The 26,999-nt window shown below is 40.5% G+C and overlaps 2 protein-coding genes across 5 annotated transcripts in view; one reads left to right on the top strand and one right to left on the bottom strand.

The window, feature by feature from the left end:
* LOC141777791 (ADAMTS-like protein 2) overlaps window positions 1-9,209 on the bottom strand; it is a 28,205-nt gene extending 18,996 nt beyond the window's left edge. Inside the window, exons 1-3 of the mRNA XM_074652349.1 lie at window positions 9,042-9,209; window positions 2,479-2,568; window positions 2,126-2,229 (exon numbers count right to left, since the gene is read on the bottom strand). Coding sequence (XP_074508450.1) covers window positions 2,126-2,229; window positions 2,479-2,568; window positions 9,042-9,143 — 296 coding nt within the window. The 5' untranslated portion in view covers window positions 9,144-9,209. The remainder of the gene's footprint in view (window positions 1-2,125; window positions 2,230-2,478; window positions 2,569-9,041) is intronic.
* A 2,545-nt stretch (window positions 9,210-11,754) lies between these two features.
* LOC141777778 (E3 ubiquitin-protein ligase RING2) overlaps window positions 11,755-26,999 on the top strand; it is a 157,051-nt gene continuing 141,806 nt past the window's right edge. The window contains exons 1-10 of one of the 4 annotated variants that reach the window (XR_012595968.1): window positions 11,755-11,900; window positions 15,868-15,965; window positions 16,331-16,496; window positions 17,635-17,717; window positions 18,396-18,528; window positions 18,622-18,721; window positions 19,347-19,519; window positions 20,122-20,311; window positions 22,404-22,923; window positions 22,972-24,353. Coding sequence is in view for 2 of the 4 variants with exons in the window: in XM_074652333.1 (XP_074508434.1) it covers window positions 15,878-15,965; window positions 16,331-16,496; window positions 17,635-17,717; window positions 18,396-18,528; window positions 18,622-18,721; window positions 19,347-19,519; window positions 20,122-20,311; window positions 22,404-22,505 (1,035 nt within the window). In the remaining 2 variants the exon portion in view is untranslated. Of the gene's footprint in view, window positions 11,901-15,867; window positions 15,966-16,330; window positions 16,497-17,634; window positions 17,718-18,395; window positions 18,529-18,621; window positions 18,722-19,346; window positions 19,520-20,121; window positions 20,312-22,403; window positions 24,354-26,999 lie in introns of those variants that run through there. The other 3 variants (XR_012595969.1, XM_074652333.1, XM_074652334.1) reach the window with 3 other exon arrangements.

The following is a 26,999-nucleotide window of genomic DNA, read 5'->3' as shown; positions in this document are numbered from 1 at the left end:
AGTGAGGGCAGAGTGGCGTTAATCTTGGTTGACAGACATTTCCGCAAGTCTGACAGGGGGGAGGTCAAAGGTAACAAGATGGCTACAAACACACACATTCTCCCTAACTTCCCTCTGTATATGGCCATGTCTCTTCTCACTCCTCCACTATGTGTTGTTACTGTGTGCATAAATGTACATGTTTCCTTTGTCTATACATGGACCGTATGGACAAGACATGCATGAATCCTCATGAATACCCAAGCCGGTGATTCTTTTTTTAACATCAAATTGTGTCTTTCATTCTAAAGACTTTGGGCCCTATCTTCCAGACAGGGCCAACGGTTACACAAACTCGATTGCAATGCAAACGTCTGGTTGTCCACGTATACGCTTGTTTGGTCATTTCCTGGCTCCAAACAAACCCGCTTGAGCTGAGGTGGGTTGAGTGGTGCAGCTGAGGTTCTGTTTATTCAGAAGGGGACGGTGCAGTGCTATTTTGGTGCTCATTTTAACATTAAATTCTTAGGCCGCCTCTTATCACAAACAAGATTTTAGGGGCTTTAGATGGCAGAGATGCGAAAAAAGAAAAAAATCACAAAATAACAACCTTTATGTTGAGATCGTCTCTCTTCCAGTTGACTACGCAATCTCTCGGCTACTTAAAAAAATAAATAAAATGAATGTGGTTTTAATCACATTCTGTAAAAGGCAGATTAATGGCTGATTCTTATTAATGATGTCATGCAGCGGTAACTTGATTCATTATTTAAATCTCAGGATTGGTCTGAATCTAACAGGAAAGGAGGTTCAGTGTGTTTCTACACACCAGACTAATAAGCTGTTAACACAGATTCCAACTTCAACAGTGAAGTTATTTACAGTTTTGATGGAGTTCAGGATGGCATTTTGATTACAAGCTAAAGTCCAAACCCCACATGCAGTCACGTCTGACAATATGTTCAGTAGTGGAAGTGTACACGAAAGCATACTTAACATATAGCCTTTTTAATCGCTTAAAGTGGCAGTAGGCAGTATATTTTTGGCATCATTGGGAAAAAACTTCCATAATAACCTTTCAGCATATTTTAATTCAAGTGTTCTGAGAGATAACTAGACTTCTGCTCCTCCTCATGGCTCTGTTTTTGGGCTTTAAAAAAATCTAGCCCGTGACGGGAGACTTTGACCAATCACAGGTCATTTCAGAGAGAGAGCGTTCCTATTGGCTGTGCTCCGGTCTCCGGAACTTGGCGTTCCTTCAACAGATTTCACAATGGCTGCTTTTTCATTTTACAGCTAAACAGTACACTACAAGATGATTCTGGAAACATTTGAGGAGAGAAATAGGCATTAACATAACAGAATATTGATTCATATTTGATCAGCGCTGCCTAGTTTGACCGTTTGGTCGGAGTTCGCGAGTGATTGACAGCCGGCTCTCATAGACAGCAGATGGACAGCAGACCTCAGATCAGCTCTTACTGTTTGTTTTCCTCCGGTCTGTGAAATCTTGCAGATAGAGGAACACCGGAGGAACATGATTTTTTTCAGGTTACCTGTTTCATGTACTACTGTCAGGATATAGCGACCGTTTTATAAAAATAACTTTTTTTTATTTGCTCCAATCTGGCCTACTTCAGCTTTAAGTAAATAATAACAAAAACATAGGCAGATAGTAACAAAGGTTCCCCAGGCAGGCCTACCAATACACTCACTAATATGAATTCAGCTCAAAAACGGACATCGTCTGCAACTGACAGAAAATATGGGGCGATATATATTACCTCTCATGATGTAGATTTGTATTTTGGGACTTCACAGTGTTTTATTTCTCATACACAGCTCATACTCAGCCACACAGCTCCTGGTCCGTTCCTACTGCTTTTAAAGGGGATGAGTGAAGCTCCTCCGATTAACCATTACTGCAGTCCCCCTCCCCCCATCTCCACCTGATTCTTTATTCCTACTACTTATAATGCCTCAAATGCTGAGCCTGGTTTGAGCTACCACAGGTGATTGAATTAGTTGGTCACATTCACCCTGAGGCTATGCTTGTGTTTCAGCTTGCACCCAGTTTCCCTAGTAAGAAGAGTCACATATGAATCATTCTCCCTCTATACAGTATGTGTGTATGCAACCATACTACCTCTGTATGAGACAGTGTCTCTCCTGACTCCTCACTCCTCCTCCACAGCTCCTGGAACAAGAGGACCAACTGGACCACTCTCCCCACCACTGAAACACCTCCTCCTGGAAGAAAATATACAATGGTTAGAAAAAACAACAACACAATCAAGCATGTCATTACCACATATAACGTATCAAATTGCAGTTTGGGAGTTGGAGCTAGGCAGGAAACTCTACTGACACATGTCTGTCTGTCTGTCTGTCCCTTGACACAAGGTTAAAATGACCTACCTGTCTCACGTGTCACAGTCAGACGCAAATTACATTTACATTACACATTTCAGAAGTGAGACATGAGTGTGATTACAGTACCTTGGTGCTCGTCTGTTCGACATTGTGACTTCCAAAGCTGTATGATTGTAGATGGATGTTACGCTGCTCCACCCTCCCTTCACTTCTGTCCTGGCAGACACACAACACACACACACACACATACACATGAACATGGATCATATTTACTCTGTGACCCCCATATGTTAGGGTGGATGCACTGACATCTATACATCTGTCCATATATGGATATCTCAAAAACATAAATTTCAATTTAGTTCAACTGAGCCTTTTAATTCACTGGCTGAAGTGACCTTACCTGACCGTCTAAGAGTTGTATCTGCCGACCTCTACGCTGCAGTGATTAGCTAGCACGTGTGAGTTCAGCTGTAACGCATTCTACTGAACCTGCACACGAGGTTAAATAGAACTATTTTATCTCAGCCAAGTACAACTTTGCAGAACCGAGTCTGTTTATCTGCAGCCTGGTCTCCTAAAAAGTACGTTCGATAAATAAGCTAAGCTTCTACTAAAATACAACAAATTGTTTGTTGAATTAAAAGAATTAAAGGAAATTATTTTGAACATTGTTATACTGAACATTGAACTGAACACAAAAGACACAAAAAAAGAATAATAGTTGCATTTTAAATTGCACTTTTTTAATTGATACTCTCTTTCAACTAACTAAAAAAATCCCACAGTGCGATATCATAGTCTTTCGCGACATGTTTATTGCGCAAGTTGATATTGCGATGACGATAAAAAAAAACAACGATATATTGTGCAGCCCTAGTCTATGGGTACCCAGGAGACTCCCCTTCTCCCCTAAATTGACAAGTCTGCTCCACATTGAGCTAGAAGTGGAGATTTGGTTTGCCATGTATCAGAAGGATGTGATTTGCTTCAAGTGAAGTCTCAGTAAAGTGGTATTTTTTTAATCCCTCAACCGACAAACACACATCCACACACATCAAGGCTCGAAGCCCCACGACTGTGTTGTCTCAACAGGGTCCTAAACAAGCCCACACAGGCTCCCTACTCAGATTACCCTCTGGCTAATTCAACACATAAACACTAACACACACATCCCTATAGTGTGTGTGTGTGTGTGTGTGTGTTTCGATATGTGTATGATTTGTGAGCTGAAAATAGACAGTAATAGTTGCTTACTATCAAAGTTATGGCAATCAAAGTGTTTCTAGGATGACAATGGGTCGGACGTAAAAAAAAAAAGACAACTTTATGTTTGGTGGGATGACACATTGCAACAGTGCCAGTGCATTTTTTTGGTTCAGTGACTAATTGTACGTGTCCACAGGATCCGTCCTTTCCACGCTTCCCATTCATTGTCTATGTAAGCAGCCGTGCAATGCATTCTGGTGGCGTGGCGGCGCGATTCGATAGACGGAGCGTCACTACGGCCGTTCCTCATTTGCATAAAGTTGAGGGCTAGTCTACTTTATGCAAATCACGGGCGTCCGACGCGACTCGCCGCCTCTCGAAACTCCCGACGACCTTTTAAAATAAAAGTTGTCGATCCAAAATAAAGACAGATTCGGCTTATTTTTCGCCTCAAATGTTTTCAAAAACACGTTTCAGTGAACTATTTTCGTGAAATAAGAGAAGAAAGTTTCAACCGAGCCTCCATATTGTTTCTGGTTTGAAAGCTGGGAGCAGCAGCCCACGGAGGGAAAGCGTTCTTCCAATCAGGTGCCGAGTGTGTTGTGTCTAGTGGCAGCCCACCAAGCGTCCAATGCTGGGAAGCGGCGTGTGCCCTCGCAATAAAAAAACTCCCCGGTGGACACGTACCATAAATGAAGGGCTGGAGATCACCTATGCAAAGTGTTGAATTGGAAACATCCTATGTGAAAGAAGTCTATGTACCAAAAGCATGCTAACACCCAGGATTGGAAATCAACTTTTTTGTCCACCTGCCACTGTGGCTGGTGGATTCTAAAATCTACCAGCCACTCAATGGATTACCATTGTTTTTTTTGACTGGTGAGAGAAGCAAAACTTTCCAACCCTGCTCACACCTCTTCCAGAGTAAGGTTTTGGGGGTTTGAGATCAAAATCTATATAGGCAAAGGAAGCTCTTCTATGATAACCTGTAATGTAACCATATACCTTGCAATGGGATTTCACTACAGTCTTCTCGTGCTGGAATAAGTTACAGCACTGACCTACACTGTTGTGCTTATGATAGAAATCAACGTAGAAATGACCATTTATTGCATTGCTTATGAATCAACAATGTTGGAAAGTTAAACACAACATTTTAGTTTAAATCCAGCTGCAGGATTGTGAACAGATTGAAAGTATGGAGTACAGCCCAGCAGATATCGGCCTTGTCGATACTATAAGCAAATATCATCTTACCATAGACACATCTATATCGCCGTATGAAGAGAAATGCCAAATAGGATGGGTTTAAGGTAATTTAGAAACAGTGTCACCATTAGTTTTTTCCACCAGGCAGCACTCACAAGTTTATCTTTTTTAACTGTAAGATGTCCTCAGTATGTACAGTATCTTATCACTATTCTGTAATAAACAAATTCCAGGGATCTCATTGAAATGTTTATGTGTTTAAAGGTGCTGAATTCTAAATTCAGAGCATATCTATGATTGAGGGATTGCCTCCTCATGGCTCTCAACATGGTGACAGCTGGCCAGCAGCCAAAGAGTATAGAAGCAAATAGACGAAACTCTGGTGGTTTTTTTTTTACAACAGCTGCTGGCCCCATTTTGGACTGAAAACGCTTATTATATCTAAAATATTTTATTGTTCAACACAGGCCAATTTGGTAGAATATGATAATAGAAGAGGAAATCTTTTTGTTTTACTTTTGTACGGCTCTTTGTATGTGGACATTTTACTGGTGTCCGTCAGTCGCTTTCCGTCCAAAATGGCGGAAGCGTAGCTTTGCTGCTGGGCGCGGATGTTTCAATGGAACGAACAATTGACTTTTACTTCTTGGCAATATACGTTCTTTACGGCGGCGGCTAGCAGCTAATGGTGCTAACAGCGCTAACAGCGCAAACAATGACAACATTGCTGAAAGAGCTAACAGTGTTAACCTGGGGAGGAACCAGAGGGTGGGTGCTACACATCAGTGACGGCCCGCCGTATGAGAGCAATGCAGAGCGGCGGCCGTGAGCTAGCTAGTGGGGCACGCTCACATGTCCGGCCGGCCCGGCAATGTCAACAAAGCGCAGAGAAGTTCTGATTACAACTCACACAGAGGGAGAGAGACTTCATTCTCTGCTCCGGTAGACGTTTCCTCTCTATATCTTTACATAGACAATAGTTGTTTGCTGCTACATTAATGCTCTGAATTTCAAATTTAGCACCTTTAAGTGCTATTATTATCAGATTTTTCATCTCAAATATCGGTGCCATTACTGGCCCACCTGCATAGAGTGTAGTGCATGCAGTTGAATTAAGCAAGTCATCTCTCCACATCTTGATAGGAACAATAATGACTGCTATTTCAAAGAGAAATGTTAAGAGATGTTAACAACATAATAAATTCAAACCTTGAAATAGAAAGCATTACCTCATTGTTGCTATGGTGCATTACGTTTGTGTGTAATAATGTGCAAAGACTTGCTTTAGCACTGTTGGAAGACGCTGTCTTTCAACTGTCTTTGCCAACAAAGGATTTTAGATGTCATGCCAGTTTTTGTGTTCACTACACAACTTTCCTTTTTTACTGTTGCCATCGACTGTATGTGTAGTCAGCTTCATCCACAAAGCTCAGCTTCACATGCAGAAACCCAGCTCACTGTACAGTATGAGCTTTTTTCTTTCATTGGCAACAATGAATGGACTGAATGATAAATGCAGTGCTAAACAGACAAATATGGGGCATTGTATCAGCTGTCTTTAGGGCATTAACATTCAGTCCATACATGTGCAAAGAAACAAAGCAGTGTTTATGGTTTAGAAGAAGAGCTGTGAGTGCTGCTAAGAAAAAGAGTCTGCAAACAATTGTTTGCACAGCCTTTGGTAATGCATCTGTTTAGAGTTTCAACCATGAGACCCAAAGACACCCTGATAGGCTGGCTGGCTGCTGGCTGTCACCATGTTGTCTTCTTTACTCAGTTTCAACAGTCAGACCCTGTTAGCCTTTTGGTCAGGCAGAAGATCAGTGTGTGAGTGTGTCTGTCAGCTTGCTGGTCATTTAGCCCACAGTGAAGAGAGCAGCCAAATGGTCAGTCAGTGATGTAACGTTAAAGTGGCAGTAGGCAGTATATTTTTGTCATCATTGGGCAAATATTCCATAATAACCTTTCAGCATATTGTAATTCAAGTGTTCTGAGAGAAAACTAGACTTCTGCACCTCCTCATGGCTCTGTTTTCAGGCTTTACAAAATCGTGACGGGAGACTTTGACCAATCACAGGTCATTTCAAAGAGAGAGAGCGTTCCTGTTGGCGGTGATCCGGCTGGTGGGCGGTGCTTGGTATTTCTTCAACTGATCTCAACATGGTTGTTTTCCTCCGGTCTGTGAAATCTTGCAGATGCCTTGAGGAGCACCGGAGGACACAGAGGAACATAATGTTTTTCAGATTACCTGTCTCATGCACTACTGTCAGGATATAGCGACCGGTTTATAAAAATACCTTTTTTTAATCATAATTGCTCCATTGTATCCACTGCTGCTTTAAGGCAGAGATGTTCCTGCGATCTAGCTGACTGGAATCACATTTTTGCCTCCTTACATTTTAAGTTAATTTGACAGACTGAATTACTGAATCACTATATAGATTAGATAGGGGGGGATTAGCAAGGATAAAATCAACAAAACCGTTAAGTACATATATGTGAAGCAAAACTATCACTGAAATTGTTGGTTGCTGACAAAACTGCTCATAATTTTTTTTCTCAGTGTGTGGCTGTTCATCCAATTACATTGTAATAAGCAGTATCTCAGTAAGTCAAGGCTGAAGTAGGCGAGATTGGAGCAAATATGATTAAAAAAAGTTATTTTTATAAAACGGTCGCTATATCCTGACAGTAGGATAACAGGTAACCTGAAAAAAATCATGTGCCTCTGTGTCCTTCGGTGTCCTCCGGTGCTCCTAACGGCATCTGCAAGATTTCACAGACCGGAGGAAAACAATCAGTCAGAGCTGATCTGAGGTCTGCTGTCCATCTGCTGTCTATGAGAGCCGGCTGTCAATCACTCGCGAACTCCAACCAAACGGTCAAACTAGACAGCGCTGATCAAATATGAATCAATATTCTGTTACTGTAATGCCTATTTCTCTCCTCAAATGTTTTCAGAATCATCTTGTAGTGCACTGTTTAGCTGTAAAAGAGACTGAGATGGCTTGAAGGAGCGCGAAGTACCGGTCACAATAGGAACGCTCTCTCTGAAATGACCTGTGATTGGCCAAAGTCTCCCGTCACTGGCTAGATTTTTTAAAGTCTGAAAACAGAGCCATGAGGAGGAGCAGAAGTCTAGTTTTCTCTCAGAACACTTGAATTACAATATGCTGAAAGATTATTATGGAATCTTTGCCCAATGATGCCAAAAATATACTGCCACTTTAATGTTAGATGTAAGAACTTAGTTATTCATTTTACCGAAATGTCCAATTTTTACGAGTGGGCCACAACAAGTAGCCTACAGTAACGAATGTTTGTTTTTCTGACAATCAAGCTGCCAGAGTTCTGAATGGAGTGACAGGAGTATACTGGAGAGACAAACACACAGATAACACAATGTGAAAATGATGAGTTAGAAGACAAAACACAAACTAGATTCTCAAATGAACCATATTTGCATTTTGCAACCATCTGCCTCAATTCTATAAAACATGTGAAACAGTTTACATGCATTGCTTCTGTTCCATCCATCCAATGGATGAAGTGGACGAAGTTCAGCAAAGTTGCCGTTTTTAGCTCCTCCACCATAAACAAACAGGGCAAGTTGAATTGGGGGGGGGGGGGGGGGAGTAGAGTGACAGACAGACCAAACATCGACCCCACTCACCACTCACCAAGTATTTCAGTCTGGTTATTAAGATAAACCACACAATAGGCTAGAAACAGGTTGATTTGATGTAGAGGAAGGGTACACCAAACCCCATTCATAAATGACGTGATTTATGTCATTTCACTGCTGCCTTGTTTTGTCGTCTAATGTGAGCACATGTTAGTCGTTTCACAGGTCGTTACCGTTCATTCCTGGTGCAACATGCACCGAGCATCCCACCACACTCAACCCAACAAACTATCAACTGTTCAGGGAGGTTCACCGAGGAGAACCGTGACATCCCCCCTCACAGTTAGCCTACCTTCACACACACACACACACAATTAACGTTACACTGTGGTCTCTCGAAGCCTGCTACACTACAGGACTGAACTTTAATTCACACAGTATCGCTGCTGGGTTCATTATATCGTAGCCGAAATGAAAATGCTCCAAGAGTTAATTTACGGTGAAAGTTAGACAGCGTCCAGTCAAAGTGACAGACTTGTGAGAGTAACAACTCTCCCGCTGGAGAGAGAAACTAGCCCAGTCCCACTTCACTACTCTGAACCGTGTTGCAAATGGACAACAAGCAGCTATTCCGTGAGCTATTTACCTTAACGGGCCAGTTGTTGGTGAGCGGGAGAACCGGGAGAACCGGGAGATGTAGTAGGAGAAAGGAGCAAACCGGGAGAGCTAAGCCTCCGTTACCGAACATGGTTCATTCATGTCATGGACCGACTACACTTCCCCTCCCCTTACCTCCGCTCCGCTCCTCGCTCCTCTCCTTCCTCCACCCCCTTCTGATGGAGCTACGCCTTCTGCTCGCATTGCACACTACACTACACCCCCACTGGGGATTCATTCTTCACATCCATTTGATGTGTAGTACAGGTATATTATATATAATCATATGGTTATATATAATCATATGATTATATATTATATATAATCATATGATTATATATTATTATGTTATATAATATTTGTATTTCAACCATTTGATGTGTATTCCAGGTATATCATATGTAGTAATATTATGATATATTATATATCATAATATTATTATATTTTATTATGTTATAATACTATTTTTATTTCATCCATTTGATGTGTAGTCCATGTATATTATATATAATAATATTATCATATATTATTATGTTATAATAATATTTTTATTTATTATTTGTTTTATTTGTTCGTTTTAGTTACAATTGTTTTGGGCCGTTGTTTGTGAAATTCGTACAAGGTGATCTGAACATATTTTGAGTAGTTTTTCAGGTTACGGTACAGACTATAGGACTAATAGGACATGATATAGGCAAACATTCTTCATCACAAATAAATTAATTTAATTTATATTTTACAAACGTTTTTATTTGATATTAAAGCAGCAGTGGGTAGAAATGGAGCAAATATGATTTATAAAAATTATTATTATAAAACGGTCACTATATATCCTGACAGTAGTGCATGAGACAGGTAATCTGAAAAAAAAATCATGTTCCTCTGTGAAAACAAGCAGTCAGAGCTGATCTGGAGTCTGCCGTCCAGCTGCCGTCTATGAGAGTTGGCTGTCAATCAACGGTCAAACTAGGCAGCGCTGATCAAATATGAATCAATATTCTGTTACTGCAATAATGCCTATTTCTCTCCTCAAATGTTTTCAGAAACATCTTGTAGTGTACCGTTTAGCTGTAAAATGAGAAAGTTTATGAGCAGCCTTGTTGCACCAGCCGCAGCACAGACAATAGGAACGCTCTCTCTCTCTGAAATGACCTGTGATTGGCCAAAGTCAATCACAGGTCTTAGATTAGATAGATTTTTTAAAGCCTGAAAACAGAGCCTTGAGGAGGTGCAGAAGACTAGTTTTCTCTGAGAACACTTGAATTACAATATGCGGTTGGTCTCCAGATCTTCCTAGTCAGTTTCTAAAAATGTTTTTCCAGGCCTATTATGTCTAATAATTCACCAACAATGTCAGCTGTCATCCCACTCACTGAGTCATTGCATACCCAGTCTCATCAGCTTCTTCCTATCTGTTTTTATTAACCTAGTCATTCTACTAATTGCCATTATAACCTCTCTGCACAATTTTGCAGAACCCATGACTCCTTGTGCAAATGTTTGTAGCATACATTGTATATGTCCCTTACAGCCTCAGACGTGTCTCCACTTAATCCAAACATTTTATCCTTTATTTTGCTCCACTTGGTGAGTGGGCAATCACCTTAACACCCTACAACTCCCACAGTCATGAGGACATGATACTATGCTGTTTAAATGCAGTGTTTCAGCATTGACTGCATGTATTCACAACTGCCAATTTATAGCTACAGACATTGTTTGACCTGCAAATCTCCAAATCAATAACCACCTTACTGACATCAGTAATCCATATCTAGGCTACACCAGATCTCTAACGTCTTCTAGTGGTAACAATGTAAACTACATCACAATGCATGAGTAGGCTACTGAATGACTGAATAAATGAAGTCCCCGATCTGAGACTCTGAAGGGGTGATGTAGACTGTAGGGAAGAGACTCAATATGTAAAAAGATGGCTAGTAGCCTGCAACTTCCCTCTTCTCCACCATCTCGTTATGATTTGCTAATTTCAGTTTAAAAAAACGTTCAGAATTCAGGTTATAGGCTACACATCAGGATATAAAATAAAACAATATGTCATTTATTTTATCAATGTCAAAATATTTCCGGTGGATGTTCAACATTAGCCTATTTAAGAAAGAAAACTGGGCAAACAGTTACATTTCAGCTTAGACATTTTTATATGTTTTGAAAGTAAAGAGAAGGAAAAAGATATCATGTTATCTGTATACAGTTAATTCTGGGGAAAATTCCACATTCACAAGAAGAGATGGGCGGACTCCAAACCAACTTTTGAACATTCATTGTCAAGAACTGCGTCAATATGTCACCATGATAAGAAATATCAAGAACAAGAAGGCAATTAAAACTAATTATGTGTTTCATAAATGTCTTATGGACCGATGAGAATATATTCTAAATTTTGTATTACTTTTTCTTTAAATAGATATTTTAATTTTTTTTTTTTTTTTTTTTACTTTATAAATGTACTCCTGACATGAGCAGTTTATGTATATATATATATATATATATATATATATATATATATACTATTAATGTGCTTATATTTTCTAAATTACAAAAAAAAACTGGGTGGCTCAGATTCAGCCCATTAAAGTTGTTTTTTTCCCCTCTCAGATAATGTAGTTTTAGATGTAAAGCTGTTGCAGAGCGGATGTGCACAAAGACAGGCGGCCCGTGGCTCTCCAGGTATCATCCACCTCCACCTCTCTCTCTGATTCGGGACCCCGGGCCCCCGTTGCCATAGCGCCTCAATTTCCCAGACTACACCGCTTCTTGTATATCCGCCATATTGCCTTCGCCTAAAACGCGCTGGCTGGATCGGTTCGTACATACAACTGAAAATGTAAGTACAGAAACAATCATATTTAATGCAAGCTAGGACTATCTTGTTCTTATGCCTGTATGTGTGTATCAATGACCTGTTCGCATACGAGTTTGCAACTGTTTAAACGTGAGGAATACGACTAAAAACACCCACATATAGCTAACCTCAGGTTGGAGGTTGGTGCGTCGGCTCTTTCTCTGTTGTTGTTTCTCTCCTCTCTGTCACAGCGACACATTACACTCACGACACCCTCGCTGTCTTTGAGCTATTAGCTTTCTGTATCATTGGCTGTACAATTCATATAATAAAATGTTTCGCACGCCCGTGCAGTCTTTGTCCTCTGGCGGCTACAAAACGTGCTCCATCTTCAGCTTGTGTTGTCCTCTGGTGTTAGAAGAACAGCTAGCTGCTATGCTAGCTAGTTAGCATTAGCCGAGCCCCGGAGATTGTACGTGAAATCTGTGCGCGGGGGTCCGTCGTCTATTAACCGCAACTGATCAGCTAGTCCAGGGGTCAGCAACCTTTACTATCTAAAGAGCCAGTTTAGGCAAAGAAAACGAAAACATTTCTGTCTAGAGCCGCAAAACATTGGATCGTTGTGATGAAGGTAACATAGCTTATAGTCTAATTATATAGTATATAAGTCTGATGCTGTGAGGGCCACAGAGACAATGTACTACAGAGTAATAGGGCCACATTGAGGGAAAAACACATCAGAGATTTTCAGAATAAAGTCATAACATTACGGGAAAAAAATTGTAATATTACAAGAATAAAGTCATAACATTACGAGAAAAAAGTCATAACTTTACGAGAAAAAAAGTCTTAATATTACATGATTAAAGTCATAACTTAACGAGATGTACTACGGAGTATTAGGGCCACATTGAGGGAAAAAAACATCTGAGATTTCTAGAATAAAGTCATCATATTACGAGAATAAAGTCATAACTTAACGAGAAAAAAAGTGATATTACAAGAATAGTCATAACTTAACGAGAAAAAGTTGTAATATTGCGAGAATAAAGTCATAACTTTACGAGAAAATGTAAAAAATACTACTTTATAATATTATGACTTTATTCTCATAATATTACAACTTTTTTCTCGTAAACTTCTGACTTTATTCTCATAATATTACAACTTTTTTCTCGTAAACTTCTGACTTTATTCTCATAATATTACAACTTTTTTTTCTCGTAAACCTATGACTTTATTCTCATAATATTATGACTTTATTCTCGAAATCTCAGATTTATTTTTTTCCCTCAATGCGGCCCTAATACTCCGTTGAACTGTCGTACATTAGACCTACAACAATGATAAATAAAAATGAAAATGTAAACAAAAAATAGTTATTCATTTCCATTTTTAAAAATCCACAGGGAGCCACTGGAGAGGGGCTACAGAGCTGCATGTGGCTCCGGAGCCGCAGGTTGCTGATCCCTGAGCTAGTACCATTAAGATGGACTGAATCGATTGCCAATATATAGCTACTCCGTGTTGTGTTCTTGCTTGCAAAACTATCAACTACTATTTACAACCGTAGAGAACATGTATATCTAGTGAGAGTCAGTAGTTATAACACATTTGGTTTTTTTTATTGACGTTAATTACTGATTGCGGTAAAGTTGCAGAGAATGTGCACGTTGTGGTCAAGGCGTCACAAGGTTCATATCTCAGTTGTTGTTGTTGTTTTTTAGCTTTAGTGGAAATATATATCAGTTTGCCTTTTAAATTGTATTTTCTTGGCTTATCTATCTGCCTTTTCTAAAGGCTATGTGACATATGTAACATATAGCCCATCATGCCCAATACCCATTGTGGGGTAACATTACCCCTGGTTGACTTTGAAGATATTTTGGTCATGAATTCAAGCTATGCACCACCCAAAGGTCTCAGGTGTCATGGACAAAGAGGCAAAAACAGTTCTTTGAATTGTCAAGAAATTGTTAATTTAAGAAATACTTAATTGCAAAGATTTAACTTAGAGATCTTTCTGTTAAATTCACAACTTAGTGTCTTAATTTTTTCCTCTGGTAATGTAATTTGTTCTTCACAATTAATAAACAAAATGAAAGAATGTCAATTGCAATAGAATACATATTTTATGCAAGGCTTAAATTGTGAATTTAAATGTATTACAAAACAAGACATGGATAAGAGAAGCAATGAACAGTCATGATAAAGAACGGCGCTTTGCATTGTGGGATACAGTAGGCGAGGTAGACTGGTCCGATGCATACTGGAGAATTTTTCCAAATCAGTACGTCATCCGGGTATTTCTGGCATACTGGAGATTTTGCTTTTGTTCGCATACTGCATACTACATACTACATTTTGGCCAAATCAGTACGTACTACTAGTATAGTATGCGGTTTCGAAAACAGCCTATCTCACCTACTGTATCCCACAATGCAAAGCGGCAGAACAGCACAGGCTACGGGTATAAAAACAGCAGCCAAAAGCTACTCTTTTTTTACGTTTTCTGTAGCCATTTCAACACTAAATTCACTTCTGAAAGTTTTTGAGGCGAGAAATCAACTGTGTAGATTATTAATATCGGCAGTTTTACGAAGTTAGATGGCGAATCGAACATTTGTTCCACCGTTGTCGGAGTTTAGAAGCTCCACAGAATACCGTGACAGCCAGCGAGCGCCTGCCCGGGTCGCTGCCAGCAAGCCGGGTAGTCACGCTCAGAGACCGCTATGAGCTGCTGGAGCTCTCTAGAGACCGGTCTGTAGACGAGAGGCTTTGATTTCCTTGTTGACGGATAGTTTGTTTAAATATCACAACACAGATGTCCATTATAAATTAACAGGAACCTGTGTTTATTTGCCTTTTTTCGAGTTAAAAAGCTCCACAATCACCCGCGGGCGTAGCTCGCTGGAGAGCCGGCCAGTGACGCTCACAGAGCGGCTGCAGAGCAGCAGAGTGGCGAGGGAAGATGAGAGGAGAGGAAGAGGAGAGAGAAGAGGAGAGGAGAGAGAAGAGGAGAGAGAAGAGGAGAGGGAAAGAGCAGCTTCTGATGGGGCAGAGAGGTTCCTGATGAGACAACATGACACTTTTTTAACATTTCTCTAATATCTGGAGGGAAATCAGTCCTTTTGCTGTAACTGAAAAAGCAGTTTGAGTAAAGTAAACGTTGTGGATGAATGTTTTATATTTCCCGTCTCTCCTCGTTGATGATCCTGTTTGTGGGACTTCTTTATGAGCTGTCAGAATAAATAGTTTAAACCTGCAGTATCTTATAAAGTAAACAAGCACAACATAAACAAAAAAATCAAAGTTGTATTTTTTGATAATATTGTAATAGTGGTACAAGTTAGTTTTTTTGTCCTGTGCTTTAAGAGCTGGTTTGAAGGCTTAAGCCTCGTCTAGCATACTGCTAAATACATCACTTTAACTGTCACATACTGCATACTACTGAGGAACGCAGTATACAGTATGTACTGTATACTGCATACTGCGCTCCTCAGTAGTATGCAGTATGCGGTTTCGAAAACAGCCTCCGTCTTTCACGGTCTCTACTGTTGTATCTGTGTAACTCAGCAAAGCCAACCAACCTGGTGACGTCACAGGCTGGAGTACTGCAACATGGCGGCGCTCTTGCCACCAAAGATGAAACATAGCTTTTCTTTTCTTTTAAATGCTGACATTGGTCATGTTTGTTATATAATAGTTCATTAGAATGGAAATCCATTTAGTAAACCAGCTTAACTTGGTTGAACGTTTCATTTCCACTTCAGCCCACCTTAAGTGTGCCTGAGCCGCAGTTGTTGCTAACTTCAGAGCTAACCCCCTTCACTTTGATCAGCAGGTGGCTGGTAAGGAAGACAGGGAAGCTTGGCTTGAAGTTTTTATATTGACAACCAAAAATCCCCACTTGTCAAACTTACTCGTATCTCTTGTAATCAACACCAAAGGTAATCATTATATCCTACATCCTTCCAAGAAAATGTAATTTTGTTTTTGTGTGTTTCAGTGTTGCAGTGATGACTCAGACAGTTCAGACCAACGGGGTTCAACCCCTCAGTAAGACCTGGGAGCTGAGTCTGTATGAGCTCCAGAGAACTCCACAGGTAACAATTCATAGGATATCATTTCATTTACATAAGTGTCATTTTGCTTTAGTTGGTTTTTTAAACAGCTTTTTATCAATCCCACACCATGTTGACATTTGTTTCTGGCAGACATACCTAAAGCACATAGTCAATTCATATCAGTTATTTATTATATTTATCCCTGTAACACAGTGATCTAAAGGTTCTGAAAATAGAACACTGAGGTGTGCAATATCTAAAATAATGACACTACAGTTGCTGTGGTTATAAGGTCTTCAGGACTTCACCTAAAAACATCAACAGAGCTGTATCGGCCTTGTACGACTCCACAGATAGATGTATCTTTGTGTGTACTAACCTTCATCTCGATCTGTTTCGTACTGGCACAGGAGGCTATAACAGATGGACTGGAAATAGCAGTGTCGCCCAGGTCCTTGCACAGCGAACTTATGTGTCCTATCTGCCTGGACATGTTGAAGAATACAATGACAACCAAAGAATGTCTGCACCGCTTCTGCGCTGATTGTATCATCACAGCTTTAAGATCTGGGTACGTTTTTACCATGCAGTAGAAACCAGGAGAGCCCTCTCTGTCCCTGTAGTGGCATTCAGGTTTCCTCACGATCTCGCCCCAGGGTGGGAACACCCGCTTACTCAGTCAGAGCTGTAGAGAATAAGTAGTGGTGAATCTGAGGGAAAGGACAGTATCAGACATTATCTCTATCTGGTCACCATTTTATTAGATCACTAGTGGTGGAAGCTAATGTCACTCAAAGTCTAAAGTTGATGGGGATATATTGGAGCATACAGTATGTACAAAAAGAGAGCATTGTTGTTTAAAGCAGGGGTTCACATTTTTTCATGTATGTCTTAAAACAATACTCACATGCCCAAACATATATTGAAAGCGCTCTTAATTGTTCCTCCTGTCCATTGTAGCCACAAAGAGATCCCTTGTTAAAGCAATATCAAAGTAAATGATGGGCGATAAAATCCACCATCCTATTTCTGTGCAAATTGTTAGCTTTAGCTGAACACTGGGTGTTATTTTTACACAGAACGAGGACTGTGGATTTTATACCCTATGATGTACATATTAAATTACAGCCAATATGGATAGTAAGAACAGCAACCAGTAACTCTTTCGATGTACATATGGGCATGTGAGTATTGAAAAGAAAATGTGGAACTATTCTTTGGGTAATGTATTCAGGTCTACTCACCTTTGCACATATTTGCTCAGAAGTAGCTAGCTAGTCGTGGCAAATAACATGTTATTACACTGTATGTCATCAACAAAACCCATGAGCTCAGACTCGATAGTCAGCGACTCTCTTATTCCTGTAAGCAGGGACATTTTTTCTAATGTGCTTTTAACCATAAAACTCTCTAAAAGGGTGCTGAGGGAATGCCAAAGAAAAGGTTCATGTAGATCAGTTATGTATCATCTTGCTCTAAAGTACCCACATGAAGCCTGAAGCACCTGTGCATATTCAGGTTTGACTAGTTCTTCAGAGGCTCACCGTAACTGCATTGTTTGATTTTTAAACACTTCGACAGAAATTCAAAAGCTTTTGAAATGTGTTGCATTGATAATAGTAGTTCACATCGTTGCATTTGCACTATTGTTTTAGTTTAGGTTATCAATGAATGTTTCAAAATGTCTGTGTGTCCTCCCTGTCTTGCAGTAATAAAGAGTGTCCCACCTGTCGTAAGAAGCTGGTGTCCAAGAGGTCGCTGCGTCCAGACCCTAATTTTGATGCTCTAATTAGTAAGTAACCACAAGAAGGTTTAACTTTGTACCATTCTGCCCCCCCTTTTTTTAAAAGGGGTATGGGTGGGGGATGTTCAGGAGGAGATAGCAGGTCAACAGTAGATGTCACATAGAAGTGGTGTACATCATCTGAAAGTTGGGAACCTGAATATTAATTTGAGATGCAGCTCAGCACTGTGTGTCAAGTTGTTCTAGTCATTAATCAGAAATACAAAATAATTAATGAATTGATTATTTTAGATAAATTGTAAAAGTGTGTTATGATAGAAGTATATGGTGGTCATTCCCATGCTCTATTATGTCACATACGTTGTTGCAGCAATTTTGGGGTTGATACCATTTGTTACACAGATTTGGTGCTAAATTTTTAAAAAAATTTACCACTCGAGAATCGATAAAAATAATCAAAAATCTCTCCAAAATTCCACATTAAGACACCAAGACCTTGAGGAACACCAAAGAAAAAGCCATGCTGTGATTTGGGATCAAAAACTTTTGACATATGGAGATTTCTGAATAGGGGCCGTCAGATTATTAATAGGTTAATCACTACGATAAAAATCTGGATGAAGTGAAAATTGTGAGTCAAAATACTTGTGTAAAAATATTCTAGTATTGAAGAATCCTAAAATTGATTTGCTAGTATTAATTTTATATAAATTTATCCCATTTCAGGCAAGATTTATCCCAGCCGCGACGAGTACGAAGCCCACCAAGAGAGAGTGTTGGCTCGCATTAGCAAACACAACAACCAGCAAGCCCTGTCCCACAGCATAGAGGAGGGGCTAAAGATACAGGCCATGACCAGGTAAATGCTAATCTCAACACACACACAAATAATGCAAATACACCCTTAAAACTGCCTACTGTAAGAAATAGAATTTGCACTTGTTTCTGTTAGACTGCAGCGTGGTAAGAGACACACAGTGGAGAATGGTAGCGGAGCTGAGGACAACGGAGACTCCTCCCACTGTAGCAATGCTTCTGTCCACAGTAACCAGGTATGTTGCTAATGTACTGTATGATGTTTCTCACATTATATGAAATGGGACAATATGGTTGCATTTTGTGTCCCAGTTACTAACTTTGACATTAAAGCGCAGGTAACAAGCTAAGGAAGTGTTAACTTTTAGAAACACTGCTGGGAGTAGGGCTGTGTATTGGCAAGAATCTGGCGATACGATACGTATCATGATACAGGGGTTACGATTCAATATATTGCGATTTTTAAAAAAAAATCTAATTTTAGGAAAACTCAGTATAAAGAACACAGCACCATATGCATAAAATCTGAGTAAAAGAAGTTAACTTTTTTTAAGCAATCAGAACAGTGGGATCTGCATCTGCATTTATCCCAGTCCCTGTAACATCCAACATCATAGCTCTACTGTGAGAGGGCACATACACTGAGAGGGCACATCTTTTTGCAAATTAACTAAAGTATTGACTGAGTTCATCTTTGCATGTAAACTTTTAATTAAAAAATTAAAATATTTAGTGACGCTGGGTGTAATGAAACGCACAATGTGAATGATAGGTTAGAACACGTTAATATAAGCATACGGTGAAATAGGGATGAGACCTGTGTCCTTCCTGCTGTGTTTCTGAACATTCCCCCCCCCCCAGGAGGCAGGTCCGAGCATTAAGCGCACCAAGACGAGTGACGACAGCGGTTTGGACATGGATAACGCTGCTGAGAACGGGGGTGGGGACTCTGTGATCGATGGTGGAGCCAGCGAAATAGAACTGGTGTTCAGGCCACATCCCACCCTGATGGAGAAGGATGACGGTCACAACAGGTAGCGTCTCACGCGCACACACACACACACACACACACACACACACACACACACACACACACACACACACACACACACACACACACACACACACATCTCCAATGAAGGCTCACACTGGTCTCTCAAATAAAATACAGGAGTAGAATTAAATTTTCCAATACCAATTTGATACTGGTGTACCATAACTGTACAATTTTAAATGGCAAATATAAAGAATAATGCAGTGGCTAAACAGTTGTACAATACATACCCTAAACTTAATGTTAACACATAACAGCAAAAACTTGAACTGCTATTTTGTCTAAATGTGATAGAGGAAATATAGTAGCTACATTTTAACGTTAATGTAGGAATGTTTGTTTTGACAAAAGTGCACAGAACCGCTCTACAGCCGTTGTTTTGTAACTGTACGTTGTTGTGTTTGGTGAGCTAAGTAGGAACCCTTCCTGCAACATCATTTCAAAACAAAGCAGCTTAAAACAGCATTAGAGTCCATGTAGGATTAACGACATCAGTCTTGAACACCTAACCACATCCATATCCTACGAGGTTACTATGTACTCATCATTTACGCCCGTTTGAATGGACGTGTGTGTCTGCAGCGTGGAGTTTGTCCCTCGCTACATTAAGACGTCCGGCAACGCGACAGTGGATCACCTGTCTAAATACCTGGCCGTCAGACTGGCTCTGGAGGAGTTGAGAAGAAACGCAGAGGCCAGTCCTGTTAATGTAGAGGCAGCTTCAGAGAAACAGTACACCATCTACATCCCTACTGCTGCAAACCAGTTCACTGTGAGTATACACACACGCACAGGCCGTCATCATCTGTACACCAAAGACTACCCTTGGTGGCATAATTTTTCCACACAAATGCACCATTCCTGCAGTCTTTCACCTTTTTCCTGAGAAAATGAGTCATTCATACCTCCATGCTCTATATCACTGAACTGAACTCTTGCAAATCTACATCCTCCCTACCTCCAACTAAAACGCTCTAGGTTTGAAATTATTTCAATATCGTGGCTGTCGGGTGGAAACCTCGTATGTCCAAAACCATTACTTTTCAGGAATTAAAAAAAACAAATAGTATTTTTAAGATAATTGAACACTGCATCATCAAAGTTGGTATTGTGTCTTTATATACAGGTCGGATACTTGCCTCATTATATTATTGATATTTACCAAAATCAAGCTCAAATGGAGTTATACATTGCTAATTCGTTAGCTCTCCTCAGCTAACACTTCATCTATAACCACAATGTTAGCGTCAGAGCTAATTGTGATGAACTGCTTAATTTGAACTGAGCGGAGAGGTCCAGGCGAGGAGTGCTGCAAAGCTCACCGCCAGAGCCGTGAGCCACCATAACCCAGGGCCTTTCCAAGCTGACCTAGAGCCCGCGGTCACAGAGGCGCATTGCCACAGAGGAAATGTCCGACAAGGGTCAGCCAGCACTGGGGGGGGGGTCCTCCCGCACCGAGCAGCCATCCCTGACCTGCCAAGTTGAATCCTCCAGGCAGACTGCTGTTGAAAAGTGTAAAATTGTTTTGGTTCATTATGAAACGGCGGTAAAACACTGCCTCAGACGAAGTCAGGTGAAATGGCCTCGTCACTGTTTACCTTCAGCCCTGCTGTGTGCAGCACTTCATTCAAGAAGGAGGCAGGGTGGAGCTATGAGGTTTTGCCGACAGTAGGGATGTCACGATACCAGAAATCTAGTAGTCGATACCAATACCAGTGAATTTCCACAATTCTCGATACCAAATTCGATACCACGGTGTCTATATATATCCTCAGATTGCAAGCAGTAGTTTAAATTCACTGACATGGTGATATTTCACTGGCTATAGGCTACCAGAGGTGGGACCAAGTCATTGTTTAGCAAGTCAAAAGTAAGTCTCAAGTCTGTGACTCAAGTCTCAACTCAGGTCTCGAGTCCTAAACAGGCCATATGCGCTCTTCGTCAAATGTAACGTGATTTTAACAGCAGAGAAACTGGATCCATCTGGTGATCAGTAACGTAACGTTAGTTCTTCATGGTTTTCTCCTGAAACTTGATTGGATGTTGTTGGATTGGTTCAAACAAAGTGGATCTGGGGAGTTAAGTGTAAGATAATCAAATGCAAGTCCCAGTAACATTCACCGGAAATAAAGAGTCCAAAGTAAAAAAAAACAACAAAAAAAAACGCCACTTTTCAGAGATTTATCAATAAGCAACAAAAGATAGAAATTCCGTTTGTTCAGTTCGGTTCAGTTTTTTACCCCCACGAGTGAATCCTCTTCTTGAACATAAAGGATCTCTGCATCTCTGGATCTCGCTGCTGCATGGCGCTGTTGTGTGTGTCAAACTCCGACACAGAGCAGAGGACAGAAGCAGCCGCATTTGGCGCTTGGCGGGTGTTAATTTCGGACTCTGCAGGCATCGTACGATACCTTTGGTACTGTAGAAAACGAGTACCGTCACGTTTTTAGAATTTTGGCATCGACTTGGTACTGAACTATCGGTTCTTGTGACATCCCTAGCCGGCAGTTTGAGGATCTGATGGAGTTACGAGAACTTTTCATTGGTTAAATATTTGTAAAACCCACAGACGTAACCAGATGTAAAGGGGGACCAACGGCATTGATTTATAGAGATACATGGTTTCCGCCAGGCAGCGACGATATGTAAAAGAGGCATGTTCAAACTAAAACAGGGTGTAATGTTGCTCTTTAGAATCTTGAACTTTTCAAAGGAAGTTGGGGAATATCAGGAAAGTATTCCAACTAAGAAATACTGTAGTAGGTTGCAGAAGAATGTTTGATTGATAGAGGCTCTTTAAAAGGTCTTCAGGGTCGGAGTGGGAACCCTTATGGATGTTTCAACTGTTAAAACTCTGTCCACAGGTTCTCAATGGTTCCTTCTCCCTTGAGCTGGTCAGCGAAAAGTACTGGAAGGTGAACAAACCCATGGAGCTCTACTTTGCTCCCACTAAAGAACACAAGTAGACACACATAAAACACACACACACGCACACACATACACACACACACACACACACACACACACACTCACACACTCACACACTCACACACACACACACACACACACACTCACACACACACTCACCAGTAGGAAGTAAACATAATGGACTTGACTACACTTGCACACACAGAAAGAGGAGGAGAGGAATATGTGTGTCTGAAGGAGATGAGAGGGGTTGGTGAAACCCTCTAAAAGGACTCTTGTAAAAAGAAAACCCCTGTTTTATATTCTCTGTATCTTTTCTCTGTGTCTCTTTCTATCTTTCTCTCAGTAGAAGGTAGCAGATCAGTACAGCAGCCAGTAGGTACAGTACATGGTATCGGGCTGTTAACAGTATTTGTAGATTCTCTCCCAACTCTTAAAACCACAGTCCTGTTAACAGTATTTGTAGATTCTCTCCCAACTCTTAAAACCACAGTCCGTTCACAGTCTGAATCAGCGATGTTTAGTTTCCCAAATAGAAACATTGTATTATACTGTATTTGTCTTCAGCAAAGGCCCCTTTATACTAGGGGATTTGGTCTGTTCCAGATAAAAGAGTGATGTCACTGTGAGACACCTCCACCAATGGAGACCAAGACCACCCGTGTCAACATTCTTACAGCATCTGAAATTAAGGACCATATTGTCAAAATTGGACTGGAGCTCAGAAAACGTAATAAATTTCAGAGTTCACTGAAGACCTAATTATTATGAGACGGAATCACTACTGAACACTTCATGTTGAAATTGAATTTGTAACAGAAATATTTTACTCTGAGAGCCATCTATCTATCTGCATGTATGTGTGTTGGATTCCCCTCTTTGAAATGTTCAAGTCATTTCAGGTTTTGTGATTTAAAAAAATAGTTTCGAGAGTCTGGGGGTTGCTTCTTTCTGAGATGAATGAAATCGATCAGACCGATCCAGGCCCCATTGATTATTCTTTATAGCCCGAATGTTTAAAGCTAGGGTCGGTAATGTTGGGAAACTAGCAAGAGTATACTAGATTTAAAAAAAAAAAAATGATCCAACCTAAGAACCCAGCCCTAAATCTAGAGAGAAACAACTGACAGTCAGTCCCTTCAGAGCCACTCCCCTGAAATGATCATAATGAACGTAAACACCAGCATGGCTGCTGTTAGTGCTCACAGCTGTCGGCAGCAGCTGGTGGAAGACTCCAACAAATGTTTTTTGAAGATGACCAACTCTAGTTTGAAGTTTCAAAAAATGTCATTGTGAATTTCTCAAATCCTATATAAGCAACTTGGATGTTCACTATTTTACTGGAACTTTTGGATCTGAATCTTACATATATTTGTTTTTGAATATTGGGACATTTTTCTGTCTGAAATTGTGAAATGAGCTACTTGCGACATTTTCAAGAGGGAAATTCAGACGGAAGTTTTTCAAAGTAAAATATTCATGTGTTATTCAAGTAAAATGTTTACATTTCATAACTGCTTATGAAATTCAAATGGTTACGGCCTTTTCTTTGCTTCCGTAGCCGATCCTCTAAACTGATATGGGACAGTCAGACACAGATAGTCCTAGAGCCATGTGGCTTAGTGTAGAGGGGCCTTTGAGAAAGCACCTGTTAGACCATATGTTGAATTCTACCATGTGCGTTCACACTGAGGAACATGACAGTTTTGACCAGCAGTGGGCAGTGCTAGCACATCCAGTTGCATCTATATAATGATATGAAGCTACAAAGATTGCCTCAGGCGTTTTGTTTTTTTCCGACAATGTTGTAAGTGTTCTCTAAACCTTTTTTTTTCTTCTTTTTTTTTTTTACACATGTCTTTCAAATAAAACTAGAGAACGGTGAAGGTTTGAATGGCTAATCTTTTTGTCAGGAACTGAATCACTATACTGGGGAACAAGGGAGAGCACCGACTGAATGGAGCTCTGGCCAGTCTTTGACCACCACGTGTGTGAACGCGTGTTAACAATCCAGCTGCACCATCAGCAGGCTGCTCTTCCTTTTGTCCGTATTTAGAATATGTGTAGGGCAGAATAAGTGGGCTCAGACTCCAGTGGGGGAGGAAGTGAATTGTGACGGAGAAGCTCGTAGCTGTTGTCTTGATCTGTTGCCTGTAGAAACAAAAGTGTCTATATCTGTGGCTTGTTCTTTTATAAATGTCTTTTTGTAACATGGAGAGGAATGAGTGTGTTTGATTGGAGGCGGGGTGGGGTGGGAGGGTATTTTTTGCAGCACCATAGACGGACCGTTGAAGTATTCACTATCTCCACAAACCTCCACAAGGTCTTCATCTACAGCTCAGATGTTACATCACAGAATACACCAGGCTATACCCTTTGTTTTTGGCAGGGTTTGGTTAAATATTTTAATAATGTGTTCCAGTCTCCATGTAGCTAACTAACTGAGGGGGCTGAAAGTTCCACCAGAATAGAAGCCCCGGGGAATTAGTGACACTTTATAAGAGAGCAAGAGTGAGTGGATGTGAAGCCAGACATAATTGTACTACACTCTGCATCTCATCTTGGACAGGATAAACCACAACCGTTACACTAACACATACATGAGTTTCAAACTGCTCTTTTAAACCGGCCTTTCTGTTTGTGGGTAAGATGATGCACCGATATGTGTGTGTGTCGCCATAGCAGAGAAATGTCAAGTTTGCATGTATGAAGCCCCTTACGTTGATGTGCAGTATTGCAAGGAGGATGCCAGTGAAATGTCATTTGTGGTCCGTGGGCGCTAACGCTCATGCTAACGGCCACTAGGAGGCACATACACTAATGTTGAAATTAATCTTTAACGGCCCATATCATGTCCATACACTAATGTCTGACTCATGGACACCCAGGGCTCATTACAAAAATCCAATGTTTTTTAGGTCAGAAGCAGCATTCATTGTTCCATGAAAGGCCGGAACGTTTTCCCTCTCTCGTCATTGATGTCACACGTTTGATATTCGGCGGGGCGGTTGCAACGTAACTCATTTATTTGATTCAGGAGTCCTAACACCTGCAGCGTCAGCTGATGGATTAAATGAAGACTACATAATCAGAGCACAGTATCGTCACATTCCTGGATAAATATATCACTGTATTCAGTTCCATTCAGGACGGATCAGTCAATATTTGTGAGACTGTACTACAGTTTCCCCAAACCTAGAAACTACCGTGACTACTACTGCTCCACATTCATCTTGGTCCTTGTTAGCTTTTTGTGGAGCTTTCTACCGCATCTCACGGTCTTCATCGGCAGGCAGAGTTCTGATTATTTTGTCCGATTCTTATTTGGATCAAAAGCTCCTGTTCTACTTGTTAATGTGCCAACTCAGTTAAAAGCTTATCGATGCAAGTGTAGCCGACCGCACGCGTTGAAGGATTGCATCAGATTTCCAGCTTTAGGAAAGAGCAAGTTCCACAAACTAAAGTGGCCTGAGGCATGTGTCGAAGGTCAGAAAGAGCTTCACCCCATCTCATCTGGTACCTGGCTGTGTGTGTGTGTGTGTCTGTGTGTGTGGGGGACCTGTATACTGCATCTTTCTGTTTGGACAATAAACCTGAATCTGTGTGTTCAACATGGAACACCGAGTGTTGTTGCTTCTGTTCTCATTGTCTGGTTTTTATAAATCACCAAAAACACTTTACAGCATCTCCTCAGGTGGGATCATAGACTCTCTTATCATCTATTCATGTAAAATGATTCAAATGTAGATTTCCTTCGTGTCACTCTTCTAACCTCCCCGTATTGAACTCATAATACAACGAGGAGAGGAACTGTTATGTTGGATGAAGAACAAACGAGTAAAAGTGGATTAAATGAACTCTTGTCTGAAGCAGGGTTATTATAATAAACTAAACCAGTGGAAAAACAGTGTTAGGGCTGTAAACGCACTAACGCAAATTCATTTTTAACGCCAGTAATCTCTTCAATGCAACTTGCGATATTTATATGCATATTTTATGCTAAATGCAGTACCTGTGAGGGTTTCTGGACAATATCTGTCATTGTTTTGTGTTGTTAATTGATTTCCAATAATAAATATACATACATTTGCATAAAGCAGAATATTTGCCCACTCCCATGTTGATAAGAGGATTAAATACTTGACAAATCTCAATAACTATGGACAATCGTGATTAATCGCAATTAAATATTTTGATCGATTGACAGCCCTCGAGTGGACTAAACTACAGCACTGAGCTCTCAGCATCAAATATGAAGCGTGCCTCCACATGGACACAACACATTAAAACACAAGGACGAGGAGTGTTTTCATTTTGAGAACCGGTCTCAGATATTGGTAGCACTACTGTCTGTCTATGTATTAATATCCAGCTGTCTTTTATCCCGACTTACAGTCGGCAGTTTTTCCTCCTGTCATGAAAATAAAGCAGATATACAGTATATGAATGAAGTTATTAATGTGGCCGCTTCATTTGAATGTGACCTACAGCAGAAGTGATCTTATTATGGAACAGAAGAGTAAGCACAAGTC

This window comes from Sebastes fasciatus, chromosome 11 (genome assembly GCF_043250625.1).
Source record: "Sebastes fasciatus isolate fSebFas1 chromosome 11, fSebFas1.pri, whole genome shotgun sequence".
In the NCBI taxonomy this organism is placed as follows: Eukaryota; Metazoa; Chordata; class Actinopteri; order Perciformes; family Sebastidae; genus Sebastes; species Sebastes fasciatus.
The sequence above is the reverse complement of the archived record's forward strand: the minus strand, read 5'-3'. Positions and strand labels throughout refer to the sequence as shown.